Source organism: Phlebotomus papatasi, chromosome 2, assembly GCF_024763615.1.
Source record: "Phlebotomus papatasi isolate M1 chromosome 2, Ppap_2.1, whole genome shotgun sequence".
Classification (NCBI taxonomy): Eukaryota; Metazoa; Arthropoda; class Insecta; order Diptera; family Psychodidae; genus Phlebotomus; species Phlebotomus papatasi.
This window is the reverse complement of record NC_077223.1, coordinates 103,201,615-103,216,895: the sequence shown is the minus strand read 5'-3', so window position 1 is coordinate 103,216,895 and position 15,281 is coordinate 103,201,615. Positions and strand designations below refer to the sequence as shown.

Genomic DNA, 15,281 nt, shown 5'->3' with positions numbered 1-15,281 from the left:
AGCTTTCCAACAATAGTTCACCCATCCAATTATGTTCATCAGGAGCTGAGATATACCACTCCAAACTTTCGACCTCTTCTACTGACAGAATATATGAACTCATCTAATATTTATTCTTTTTAGAAGATATTAACACTAATGTTAAATTTTGAATATAATTTGAATTAAAATTCATTTGCTGAAACTTCAATGAGAGCAGCTTCTTACGAGAAGTGTAACAGAACATTTTGTTTACTTCAATCTTATTTAGATGTGGTGGAGTACTAATTATTTTTCTTCAATATTTTTAAGTAATGTTGTTAAAAAACCACTGAATATAGTGTTAAGTCACATTAATAGTGATTTGTTCATTTGAAATAAAGTGTTTTGTGTGAAAAAAATACGTTTCTTGGGGAAAATGGACAATTTCATCAAAGATTCATTTATTAGGTGATGTTTGCTATTTCGGACAGGTGTCTTTCATCGAAATTTTTAGCTTTTGTGATGACTATATTGTTAAATTGCCTGAATAAACAAAGGATCATCATTTCTACAAACGAGATGCACTGCAAAAAGCCTTAAAAGAGTTCTGCAAAGGCAAGGGAATGCGTGAATCCGCGCGTACTTCAAGTGCCGAAGTCATCTCTCTTTAATGAATTTTATGGAAAGTTTCCGGGCTCCTTGGAACATTCTATGGTTCCTTCTCATAAACAAGAAGACTTGGTAAGACAGGTTCTTGAAATATAAATGAATGAGCATCCTATTGAGGCGCATTAGGTGTCCGAAATTACAAACAAAGTGTCCAAAATTACAGTCAAATTCAGCTCTATATTTTTATTCATTTTTAAAAGCATTGAGATTAATTTTAGAAAAAGAAAATACGCTAAAATGCTTGTCAAGGTACCACACAACACTCTGAAAAGGAATTAACTAAAAACTTAAATTTGTTTTGAAAATATTGCACTTTAAAATTAGAACATTGTTGTTTATATCGCTCCTTGGAAATTACAAGGGACCAACTCAATCTGAGCCATTTTTCAGAAGACAGCATGAAAGATTCAACTTTGTATAAATAATTATCTCAATTAAGTATGTTAATAAAAACAATTTAATTCTTTTCTATTTGTATGAGCATGATCATAAACATCGAAACATAAATATTTTTACCTTTCAAAATATGTTTTTTTTTATGAGTTAGCTCTTTGTTATTCTAAATGATGCGCAAATTTTTATAAAATTAGAATGACACGGGATGAACTGGTTTGAGTTAGTCCCTTGCTTTACAAAAATTTGAACGATAAATCTATTTTGTACCCCTTGACTTTAAACAAAACCGCGCAAGCAATCATAAAGAGTAAAATTTTGAAAAACTTTTGTAATTACAAAATTTAATGATTCATATCATCTGAAATTTTATTAAATTCTCTGTCTGAGTGCATTAAAACCTCAAAATCGCCAAAAAGTGAGTTGGCCCCTTGTAATTTCCAATGAGCGATATGCACCCTGTCCCAAATTATGAGCACTTCCCCTACACTATAACGGAAGCCGATATTCCAAAATCCCAAAGTCGTTATTCTTAAATGTTTGGCCTTCCAAAAAACATAAAACAAATGAAAAAACGGAAAACAAACAACAATCATTGCACAAAAAATTTATATTTTAAAAATTATGTCAAAATATGACGCCTTGATGGGTAAAGACATTATATATTGCTCTCTTTATGAGTTCGAGCAATAAAAATTGGTAAATATAGTAGTTTCGCATTCCTCAAGAGTGCTTTAAATACCGTCTTTAAAAATTGAACATGTAATGCATAGAGAAATATTTCCAGAGTTGCATTCCATGGCTGAAGTTACTTCGAGAATATTCCCAATTATCCTATTCAACATGGATTAAATAAACATTTTTATAATTCAATTATAAAAGTTGAAATACTTTTGTCACAAGATGGTGGGTGAAGGTTGTAATTAATTTTCTTGGAAAGAGCCACATGACATCGTCAATATCTTTAAGTATACGTCTGGGCAAAAAGAAGTCTATATAAATGAGAAATCTTGACAATGAAATTTGTTCACAATTTCATCTTGTTTTCATTTAAATGATGCTTGATGCACAATTGAAGCGTGTAGAAAAATTAAATAGCTCACACATCAACTCTAAGTAATTAAAAAAAATGTATATATTTTTTCTTGTGCCCAAGAGGAGAGCAAGAAAAAAAGAAAGAGTGTTTTATGGAAAATAGTTTCTCTTTGTTAATATCTCTTGTGCACATCACGCAGTTTTTATTAGTGGCTTTTCTGATATTGTTCACTAAGCAACAGAAACACTAGAGAGAAAAAAAAAGATTTTCTTAGCTAGATGCATTGCAGGTGAAAAAAATCTTCCAGCAATGTGACTGAGCGAAGGAACTAAAATTGCCAGACCATAGGAACATGGCTAAGATAGTGCACAATGAGAAATTAATTTAATCCCAAGCCAAACTATCATTCACATTAAACATGGTTATTTCTTCTGTCGCATGGAATTAGCATCTTCCAGCATGGGCAAAAAATGACGAATGATCTGAAAAAGCAAGAAGGCACGTCCTCACCTGAATGCAGAGACGAAGACATTTCAATTGGGATAATAAACGGACAAGTGCTAACAACTATTCTCTCACAGCATCATCCTTATCGCTAAGCCATCTAATAACTATAAATGAAGTGTCTCGTCTCACTCGGATTTACGCCAAAAAGTTGTACAATGCCAGAATTATATTTAGCACCGCATGCGAGATGACTAAAGGTGAGGATAAAACAATAAATGAGGGTGATGTTCTAACAAATGACCAAAGAGATAAACCATCGGACAAGATCAACGAATGAGCAGAAATGGAACAGTCAGTGATGATGAAAATCATGCAAAATTCCCACAAATTGAAATTCCAGCGCAATTCTGTTCTTTTTTTTTCTTAACTTCTAAAACCACTTAGGATTTGCCCCAAGGTATTTTAGACGCCGATCAGCCAAAAATTCCATCAGAAACCCTACAACAATTTATGATCGAACCTCTCAATAGGACCTCAAAATTCAATTTTCAACCGAGACAAATAAGGTTATCATATTAAAATTCTTGCAATTTTGTGTTTGCTAAGAGATCTCAAAAAGAAAAGGGTTAAAAAGTTTGTGGTTAAAACTTTGTTATCCTCTTTCAGACAGAAACAATTCAAAAAGTGAGGTTATGGTAATTCTAACCTTATAAAAGCACGTATACTGTAGGTAGAGTTCTTCAAATTTGCAGAAATATCATGTACAGTAGACTCTTCGATATCCAGCACTTCGATATCCGGGTGACAGCTGCCAAACACTGGCGGTTGATATATTCAAAATTATTTTCACTAAACATGAAGTTTGTCCAGAGTGAATTAAAGTATTATTAACATTGTATCGAAGTTTTTAATACATAATTGTGATAAAAAATGAAACATAAGCACACCATGAAGAAAATTCTCTTTTTCTTTGTCAGACAGAAAATAAATTCACACTGCACAAAATAGAAAAACCGTTGATCATTCAAAAAACCTAAATGTCATTTTGTTCCCCAGTCAGCCGGATATCGAAGAGTCTACTAGACTACTGTAATACTCTCAGATGACATGTCTTACTCCTCAAATTTGAAGAATATTTTCAAAACCGTTACAGAATTGATCAAAAATGCACTTTCATTAAATTAAGAAAAAATTACTTTTGACAATATGTAATTTATTGTAAAATAAATGGAATTTGTTGAGACAGTGAATATAATACGATAATATTGAGGAAGCACCAGAGAAAAATTGCGCTAGTTCAGTCTCTACGCAAAATTTTCTTGACATAACCTCAAATTTTCCATTTTGAATTCAACCGTCGCGTCATTCATATTTAAAAAGTTCATATTTGAGGAACTCGACTGTATTTTCAATTTAAATTACTTTGTGTAACAACAATATCAATACATATTTATACCCGATCCATTTTAACAAAAAAACATATTATTGTTCTTGTCAAGGGAAGGCTTTCAGGTTTCGCTCATACTCTGGCTTCGAACACTTTTTCAAGAAATATGTTATTAAAATTAGATACTAATATGTATATATTACCGAGGTATGGGAAACATATGAGGTGTTCGAAGCCAGAGTATGTGCGAAGCCATACAGCCCTTTCCTGTTTCTTCTATTTCAAAGCTTATATAATTCTAACCTCAGAAAGATGTGATCACGGAAAAATCCTAACTTCATCAAAAGCTTTCATTCTAAAATTTATCCGAGAACCTATTAGTATTCTGACATGTTGCATTCAGTTTAAATTGAAGTTACTGGACTCATTTTCTTACTATTCAAATTAAAATAGGTCTATATATTGATAATCCCACTTTAACTTTTAAGGTTATTTTGAGACAATTACCATCTTTTATCAAGACCATTTTTTAAGTCGGATTATACACTGCTTTTTCTTTTAGCACTAACAATAAAAATATTAAATTATTAATTAAATGCAAGACTAACTAAAATAGATTCTAAAATGTCGCAGTAAATAACTTTTGAGTTTCAATTTTAAGGTTATGTTAATCCAAGAGGATTATTCCACTAATTTCGTAGTTAAATCAACAAGTTAGGAAGAATAATCAAAATATTTAAAGTTTGAATAGATTTTAAGGCTATGTTTAGTGAAACAAAGTTCATATTGCTGTGGAATATCCTATTTTAAATTCTTATTCAGAAAATTCCCAACAGAGCAAGCTTTCACTTGCACAAGTCCCATCTGACATTGAGTCAGAGAGATAGGCAATTGACATGACAGAGTATAGTGACGTGGCAGTGTAAAACGACACAATAAGCCTCAGGTTGAGGATTTTTCCGGTGTTTACTTTCAAATGACCTCAGTACCAGTCCCGAAGACCAATATTACTAATTTGTCATTAATTCTTACGCCTTATCTTTTAAGATTTGTCATCATTTGAGGTTATGGTTATTAAATTAAAAACATAACATCTTTAGTGATTATTAGGTTAAGGTAAAGTATTCTAGGGTAGCGTGGAATATTGCACGAATATTTATTAGAATTTCATAATACAAAAACAAGGATCTGAGATTCAAACAGTATTTGTCCGTTTGAAAAATTTCAGGTTAAGTTTTTGAGAAATGATATTAAAAATGTATATCGAGTCGTGAAAAATAATTACGAAATCGTTTTTTTAAATTGTTAACAAATATGAACAGATGGAGAAATATATCAGAGATTATGAAGGTTTAAGTTTGAGTATTTTCAACTTTTTGAGGTTATGCCCAACCGACAAACATAACCTTACATAGCTTACATAGAGAAGTAGCTTCTAATAAGATTAGAAAACTCGAAACTGAGGACAAGTTCTCAGATAGAAAAAAAATTATAAAATAAAATGAGGTTAAAGAAAAATAAAGAAAGGTGGGGCTGTATTGAGGTTAAATTGAAAACATTATAGTTCGCATATTTTTAAAGACAACTGTGCTTCAACTAAATTAATTTAAAGTAAAATAAAGATTCCTTTAGAAATATACGAAAAAACATATTTCAGTGTATAAGGATACGACCCGAGTAGCCCGAGCATAATTGTCCACCATCGTCTTGGTGCTGATACCTAACCTTCCGAGCAAAACGATTGTAATGCCCATGACACAATAACTTTTGTTTTGTAAACATATTTTTGACATTTCAGTGAGAGTGAAGGAGATATAAATCTAGACATCTCGCTCACTCTATTGAGCGTTGGACAAAAAGCTCCTCTTCTGGTACTGTTAGCCAACAAAAACAAAAAAAATAATAAAAGTTTAGCAAAACTTAAAGAGAAATGACCCAAAAGCATTAAGTTGTTTGAACATGAAAAATTAAGAAATTGCAATCGCACCAAATAAGTAAACGTTTCTAGGTTAAGTCATTTTCAATATAACCTCACTTTGTAGCATAACCTATTATATTTATTTATTAAATATTCATCTCAATAGACTTCAAAATATTCTTATTTATTTATTGTTTGCTTAATACTCCCCCAATGATTTAAGTGCTCAATTTTGTTGCACCTAAACGCCAATAAACTACGCAAACCATTTCAGAATCAGCCATAAAAATCGTGTAAATATTTTCTCACTAGTCCTAACAATCTTGAGCTATTTGCCGTTTTCGGATCTCTATTCTTGACCTTTTTCCAATGATTCTTTTTATATTTTACACCCTCTCAGCCAAATTAATTTGCATGTAAAACCACGAGACCTTCTTCAGTGTGAAAAAGAGGTGTGAAAATAACCACGATGGACATTCCCGCGCAAAAAAAAGAAACTATCTAAATAAACTGAGAATCGCAAATACTCAAAGTCGATTCCCTCCAGGGAATATGAGACAATTAAGCCACCCACTGTGAAGTCAATGACTCATGGAAGAAATATTGCGATGGAAGGTGTTTTACCCGGAATTTTTTGGCGGGAAAAAAATGTATCGTTCATTGACATTTTGGATGATTTTGACAAAGGATCTCCTCTCCATCAAAAGACATCGCTTTGGAGTTACACAGAAATTGCATTTTGGGAGAAAATGAGTGGAGATAAATCATTTTGTGAGTGATTCTCTTTGCCATTCTTCAGGTGTTTGGCCAAGCCCGGAGATAAAAGAAAAAGTTATTTTGACTCACCTTCTTTCCCGTCTCCTTTTGTATGTGCCAGTTTTTATCGTACGATACAGTGACATCATGTTGAAGCAGCTGGAGAAGAATTTTCCAATGCGCGACCAAACTTTCCGCCCCAAATTGCTGCAGAAAATTCCTCCAACGTCTTCTTCACCACTGTAGCTTTCCCCCTCAATTTTTGCTCCAAATAATTGGCACTAGCACACGAATTAGAGAAATTTTGCACCACACTTCTTTAACACTTTCTTCACTCTTTTTTTATATCTCCCACTTCTTTTTCTTTATACCTTTTATACACTTAACACTCACCTCACTCAATTTACTTGAGAGTTGTTAAATTTTAAACTAACCACACAATTTCCCAATTTTCTCAAATCAATTCACAAAGCTCTATCTCCTCAACTGAAGTCATCACATAAAATCATTATCTGCAGTTCACAAATGATTCTACGGAGTTACCTGAAAAAGAAAATTTAACAAAAAATGTCACTCCTTTAATGATTAATTTTGCATAATGAAATATTTTTTGCACCTTATGCAAGGGGTTTTTTTTTGTTATGAGTGAAAAAAAATCACAAAATAGTAATTTAACAATTTTATGAACATAAATCAATTTGTACTCTCATCTCAAATCATCTCCCATTCAATTTGGTGGCAAATTGCAAGATTTCGAAATTTCTTTTATTGCCACTTCGTCAATTTGTCCTAAAATTTATTTCCCATTATTCTCAGTCTAATGATGCTTTTTGCGATAAAGATACGCTTCACTACATTATAATTTTAATTGCTACATTGTCCAGCTACATAAATATATGAATTTTAAATCCAGGAAACTCCACTGAGCTTTTATTAATTTTCCTATCTGATTTTTTTTTACACCAGAGTTGAAACACTTTGTTTTTTGTATGCATTTCTAGTTTTTCGTGTTCCGTTAAATTCAATTAATTTGACAGATTTGACAGAAAATTTTGTGTCAACTTATTGGACAGCCACAACGTAAAATACAAGAAGAAGAAGAATAACTATTTTATTTATTATGGCTCTGGCACACCTTTTAGATCAAGAAAATTTATGTAATCAAAATTCGTATCCCTTTCTTTCTTAAAAGCTTTGTATATATCTATTTCACTTTTTCAGATTCTTCTTCTTGTTTTGAACGTGATAACAAATTCAATTATGTGTAATCCAATTTTGAGACCGAAAGACTTGGATAGACTTATTCAAGTCTTTCGAGAAAGAAAGGGACGCGAATTTGGATTTTATGAAATTATATCGATCTTAAAGGTATGCTAAAGGCATTAGAGAGAAAGAGTTGTCAGAAAAAAATGTTAAATACCTTTAAAAAAAAACTCTGATTTTATATATTTTTAAAAGTATGGCAAATACGTATATTTATTTCTTTTTCGAACTCACAGAAAACTTGAATGTGAATGAAAACTTGAGAATGTGCTTTTCGAGGCATTTCTAAAGCTGCTGAAGCAAATTTTCTCAGATGTAGGATATCTCATTTTGCTCTTGAAAATGTAAAAAAAAATATTAAATTTATTTTTATAGAAAATTAATCTTTCTACAACTTTAGCAACGACCATTTCACTGCTCGAACTTAAAGAGAGAGCAGTTCGATCGTCTTTTTTCAACTTGTCATCATCTTAGAGCTTAAACGATGAAAGATATCATTTTCTGGTTTTTGATGACCCCCAATAAAAAATAATATCTCCAGACGTTTTTTTTAAATGTCCCTACATCCCCTCCATCCACTATAAAACCATGTTTTTTGGCTTTTCTCAAAATTGTTGCGGATGTAAGACCGGAAAATTCGCAAGTTTGAATTATTAAAGCATAGGGTTCATTTTCTAACCGATTTGGATAAATTTGGATTTTTTGGAAAGGTATTGAAATTTCGAACTCGGCTGCATCGGTCTTCATTGGTAATGAATCGGTTAAGCACCGATTTATTGATTTTCAAATGCTTTAGTGATTTATGAGTCAATTTGATCTCTAGTAGATCAGAAAGCACCGAAAGATCATGCAAAAAACTAATTCACGAAGAGCTCTATCTCGTGAATTCGAGCATTCCGCAAAGCTAGGATGCTTTGCCATCTTTTCTCTATCTTAACGAGAAATGTACTTTAACTAAGTCGATTAGTATTGGTATTTTCTGTAAGATTCCGAAAAAGGGCTCAAAATTTCATTTTTTTTTTATTTATTTATGAAGCATTTCAGGTTTAAAAACTGTCCCCGATAATTCCGAAAGGATTAACTCTATGCCTATGACACACTTTAAACCGTTTAAACCCTTTAAACAGCTTCCAACTTTAAAAAAATACGTTCTATAAAATGATCATCATTTTAAAAATCTTTTCGATAAAATTTCTATTAATAAAAACAGTCTTTTTTCAATTTGGTAATAGATCCTTATATATATTAGTGGTTTGATTTGGTGTAATGGATTGTATATAAAATACCATTGAAAGTTTAAATTTTATTTAAGAAATTTTTAAGAAATTTAAACCTCCAGATATTTGGAATATATCTCAAGCATTGAAAAAAGGATTTTTTTTCCAGAAAACGTAATTTGTACAATTTCAATTACAATTTCCGTTTAGATGCAAATGATCTGTCAAATTTGACAACAATTTTACTGTCAATGTGACGTTCGTTATTTTCAAATTATCTTTGATAGAATGATCAAACAAAAGAGAAATTTCTACTACTTCCTGATTATTCCTAAATCAACTTAAAAAGTATATAAAACCCAGAATCTCTAATCTAGAGCACTTTTCAATTCAACCGGCAGCATAGCCAAGGTGCATTAAATGTGAAAATTGCACTTTAGAGCAGAGTTGCCCCTCTTTCACCCAACAAAATGCTTTGCGACTTGGACAAGTGTTGGTTAATTGCCACTAAAGGCAACTCTTGTACTCCCAATCAATTAATATTCAACTATTTGATTCGTACTTGAACGACTTGTGGGTGAAATCGCAAGAAGTGGCAAAATATGCATTTGCCTTAAGTTATTTATGATATCCCAGCGAGAAGCCGGAGAAACTCCAACCAACTTCTAATATGTAGAGTTTAGAATCGATAATCTACCCATAAATATACAAATAGACATAAGTAGTGAAAAAATGTGGGTTTTTCCTCAATTTCCATTTATGCTATTTTTTTAAAAGACAAGCTTTTTCTCTTTGTGGCTCTGTAAGCAAAAGAAGTTAAAAATTTCGCGATATAAAAAAAATTACAAGACGCTTTTATGTAATAAAATTTACACTAGAGCGATTCTTTGCACAAAAATTCAACAAACTAATTAGTTTATGTTTTATATTGTGAAACTTTTAATTGTTTTTGCACTCATACTAATTTGATTTGCCTCCAAATTCATTCCGGTTCTTTTTGACAATTTTTTTTGTTGTTATTATTACTTGAAAAGTCTCACAATCTAAATAAATAAAAATTGGTGCCGAATCTAAAGACCACACTGGATGGGGGGATTGTCTCTCTGGGCAAAAGAGTGTCAAGACAATTATTCCAAATGATCTCTCTACACTTGCTCGAGGTATTTAAAACCAATAATTTCAACATGATCTGGATGTGTTGTGCGTGGAAAAGGAAAAACTTGAATGCCATGAACAGAAATACCATTCTTGTGTTGTACACCATGTGATTCCCAATCGTCTCACAAACTGCCTTTTCTACTTTTTGCCTACCAATTATATTTTTTTTCTGTTTTCAGAGGCACAAAATATTTTCCAAACACGAAATATTACTCTTCATGTTATCTTCTTACTCAATAATAATTGTGTAAAATTATTTAATTTACTTTTCCATCACTTCACTTGTCTCTTGATTTTAATTGAATTTAAATTTAAATTGAACGTTGGAATGTCAGAAAACTTTCTGTCAATTCTGATGATTGTTTTTCTCAAAATTATTTTCACTATAGAAATTAGCAAGACTGCAAATATCATCACTGAATGAGAGAAATCCGAAAAAGTTAAAATAACATTCCGGAAATGTTAATTTTAACATGCAGTATTGATCCGAAATCGGTGTAAGTAATATGCTTTTTAGGTGTATTAGGGATTAAAGTTACCCTTTTTCATGTTATTTTTACCCTTAAAAAGGTGTAAAATTAAAATTAAAAAATGTTGATATATTTTTACACCTAAAAAGTGTTAAAGTTATGAGGAAAAAAAGTTAATCGCAGCCCTGTTTTTTCTCAGTGTTTGAATTCAAAGAAATGATAGTAATGGATATATTTTACGGGGAACTGTCACACCTAGGGTCTTTCTCTCCTACTTTTAAATCTAACAGAACCTTACCGTGATGTAATTTAGCTCCACAAACCAATTGTGAAGGTAAAATAATTATAAGGTTCAGCTCCATTTAAAAGTAGGAGAAAAAACCCTATTGCAAAGATGCCCCAATGCAAAACTACCCCACTCGCCCCTACTTTAGGAAAATCAAGAAGTAATTTTATTTTGCCGTCTTTTTCACCGACCTGCCAAAGACAGTTCAAAAATAACGTACGGAATCTTGACAGCAAAATTGCTGTCACATTTGACAGATAATTTGAATTAACGGGAAATGCAATCTATTCCAAACAGAGAAAAAAATCAATACTTTAATAAAATAAGCCATTTAAGTCATTAATGATGAAATAAATATCTATCTATCTATCTAATACAAAGATCAGTAAACTTAAATAATTTTAAAAAAATCATAATATTTGATAAAAATTGTAAACTATTTAGATAATCTCAAAATTACAGTAAATAGTCTGTCATAACATAATTAATTTAAAATCACCGGGTATCAAAGATTTTTAATGAACATAAAAAGAATACAAAAAAAGATTTATAGAAAACTATTTCTTTTAATCTAATGGTATTTATCAAGGAAGTTAATATAATCCGATAATATTGAGAAAGCACCAGAAAACAATGGTTCTAATTCAGACTCTGCATTTTAAATTAAACCGAATTTGCGGAATTCATATCCCAAAGAGCATTAAATGCTAACCGATTTTAATTCAGCTAAAAACTTTCAGCTGAATTCTGCTAACCTTACAGCGACACTCCACTGAGAAAAAATGGGGGTGCGATTAACTTTTTCTCATCATAATTTTAACACTTTTTAGATGTAAAAATATATCAACATTTTTTAATTTTATTTTACACCTTTTTAAGGGTAAAATTAACATGATAAAGGGTAACTTTAACCCCTAATACACTTAAAAAGGATAATATTTACACCGATTTCGAATCAGTACTGCAGGGTAATATAAACATTTTAAATAATTTAAAAAAATAATTTAACTTTTTCGGATTTCTCTCACTCAGTGTCACGAACCAGTGCTAGTTCGATGTATTTGGTTAGCACATTTTGTTCGAGAACTGCTGACCAGTAAGCATATTTTTGCTGATCGATTCAGTAAAAATAGTAGGTGAGATTATTAAGAATCTCACCTAATATGCTGAAAACGCTGCTTTTTGCAGCTGACCAGGGGCATGACATTCCCTATGTTTTCCATATGTTTTTAACGAGCCGAAAAAACTTTTGAGTTTATTAGCTGTTTTCTGTCATCGTAGATTGAATTAGCAATAAATACTAATACAAAATAAAAGTCAATTTAATAACGAAGAGGCAACCGAAAATCCTAAATTGACAACCTACATAGTTTTGGAGATATCTTGTGAAACGTTTACGAAAACAGGGAAAAAATACACTAGAACCGGTCGCATTTTTCAGAGCTAATGTCACCCCCCTGCAGCTGACTGTGCTCGCTGCGATTTGACTGTACAATAGCCCAGCAACGAAAGTTCGCGATTTGTACAGTGTACGGCGTTAGCTAACATGTTAGCTAACGCCGTACACTGTACAAATCGCGAACTTTCGTTGCTGGGCAGTAGAGTCTTCTAAATTCGAATGCTCGGGGGCATTTTTGACATTTCTCACTTCCCAAATTCGAACGATTTTTTCAAAACTAACGAAATTTGTGTGAGATGTACTTTGAATCAAATTCCCGTACTTTCTTGCAAGCCTTAGTGGTAAAATACTTCCTTTTCATTTTACACGACCATAATGTATGTAAACATTCAGGAAGAAGCACATAAATACGATTTTCATTCACCAAGAAGAATACGAACTTTCTAACATAACCTCACAATTGACATTTTGAATCCAACGGCGTTCGAATTTGAGAGATTCAGATTTGAGAGACTCTACTGTAATTTGAATGAAAACAATCGTCTAGCAAAATGACAGGAAATTCAATGTCAAACAGACAGATAATTTGAATTTGAATTAACCGAAAACAAAAGATGCTTTCCACCTACAAAGCAACTGAAGGAGTTAGAAATTTCAATGAACTAAAATAGAGTGAAGAAAAGAAGAGCCACGCGAAAATAAAGTGTGTGGCAGGAAATTGAAGGTCGAATGACTGTTGAAAGAAAAGAATTCACCGTTGTTCCAACACCGTCAATCAACAGGTGAGAAAATACTGAGGTGTGAGCCTCTCTTGACGAAAAATATGACAAACTAACCCAGTAAATCCATCAACGAGCTAATCCACAACGGAACATTAAGCATAGGAATTCCTTTAGGTATCATTTTCACCTGAGGTAACCACTTGTTTTCACCTCAATTCACAGGAGAATTTTTACTGATGGTATTTTCTCTAAATTGAAGAGATGAACTTTATGAAATTCGGACACTGGAATTATGGTATTTTTCTGTACTTTTCTGACTTTTTTTCTTGTGCAGCCAGACACTGAAAATTGGCTGCACGTGAAGTCGATGGAAATAAAATAACTTGAGCTATATTGTGCGTGATATTGCAAAATAAAAGCTAGTTCGAAGAAGTTGTTATATATAAAAGTTGTATTTCTTACAAGAAATATTTGCTGGCTATGTGGAAATTCGTTAAACTGTGGCAATTCACTTGGATACCCCATTAAGAAATTAAAATGGAATTTATTTATTTATGTGCCTCAAATTGCTAATTAATAGTGTTGCGGCTCTTTTTTTTCGAAAGTGGGCACCCTCAAAATGTCTCATCAAACGAAAAAAGAGTTTTTTTTATTTAACAACAAACAAGATAACAAAAAACAAGTGTTAGCAAATTATTTAAGAGATGATTCAAGTGGAGAGAGTGAATTTTTTAATGGTTTTTCTCTGCAAATCTCTATACCAAAAATTTATTCCTCAAGAGCACTTGGTAGCATTCAAATTCAATTCACTCTTTTTTTATTTAAAAAAAAAATAATTTGTGGGTGGCATAGAAATTTCTTCACTTGAGCTTGAGGGTCTTATTTTTAAAAAGCTTATTTTTTTGTGGCAATATCTTCAGGTGAATGCTAATTGAAATGAGAGGATTCACAGCCGATGATTAGTAATCATCCTTCGAAATTCATAAATTTCACTCACTTCAACAAAATTGGGGACTAATCCACGTTTCACTGCCTGGTTTACTTTGCGCCTTCTCACGTTCACGAACCATCAATCAGGGCTCAAATTGATTCAATTGACACCATCAATTCACTCCAAAAAGTGTGTGATTTTTTTTTTTTTTGAAATTTCAGCACTTTCTTGATTTTTATTGAACAAATAAAGCCTTGATCACTAAATTCACGACCAAAAAATTCACGTGAAACACAAGAAAATTCACATTAATAGAAATTTCCCGGTGAAAATGTGAAAATTAGCCCACGGAGACCAAGAGAGAAGCCCAGCAAGGTGTGCGCGCGCCAAGTGAGTAACCAGCGAAAATTGAGAGTCCGACTTTAGCGAACATTCGAAATTGAAAATACAGCCCGATTTCACATAATATTTACTGAGCTGTGTAATTTTTTCACATACCTCCTGTATGTTGGTGCCGCATATTCGTGGTGGAATTCTCTTTAGGTTGAACCGATGGGTATCGTGAGTGGGGGCGCGCTTCCATGACAAGCACTCCTCTCTCGACAGCCTCAGTTAATTCATTTCATTGGAAATCACCGGGGAATGCACTTCATCAAATGCCAGAGACAAAATCTTCGACCACAGATGAATCTTTTCCCATCGAGCTCTTTCGTGGATCAGAGTCAAGGACAAGTTTGAGAAAGAGATCATCTCTAATGACTCCTTGCGTGTGAATTCAGGTCATGACCTAGATCTAAGAGCTCTTCACACTAAATTGAGCCATTATTCAGTAGAGAGAAGATCATGGATAATTGGATGAGAAGTCCACTGAAGGCTAGCGTGCAAGACGTCCAAGACATCCCAGGATATCAATAAAATAATTAAATTGCCTTCTTAATGGTAGAATGGGTAGAATTGAAGTTCACGGACTTGCTGTTTGATTTCCTTCCAAATTCGTTAAATATTCAATTTTTCGCATTAAAAAGCTTTCTCTGTAGGGGAAGACAGGATAAATCAAGCATAAATTTTGAATTTAGCGTTGAATTTGGTAGTTATTCTGCAACTTCTTTAAAATTAAAGTAATTCGCTAAATTAAGTACTTATTAAGTGCTTTATAAGTGATGATTAAAAGTACAAAAAATTAGTCTCGTATAAATTATACGAGTATTGGATTTAACCCTTTAAGGACGATTGGAACACCGGTGTCCAATAAAGAAAATAATTTTTCC

At 32.3% G+C, this 15,281-nt stretch overlaps 1 protein-coding gene across 1 annotated transcript in view; it reads right to left on the bottom strand.

The window, feature by feature from the left end:
- The window catches only part of LOC129800522 (uncharacterized), a 256,784-nt gene that overhangs the window by 237,370 nt on the left and 4,133 nt on the right, over positions 1 to 15,281 (bottom strand). Inside the window, exon 2 of the mRNA XM_055844976.1 lies at positions 6,658 to 7,110. Coding sequence (XP_055700951.1) covers positions 6,658 to 6,716 — 59 coding nt within the window. The 5' untranslated portion in view covers positions 6,717 to 7,110. The remainder of the gene's footprint in view (positions 1 to 6,657; positions 7,111 to 15,281) is intronic.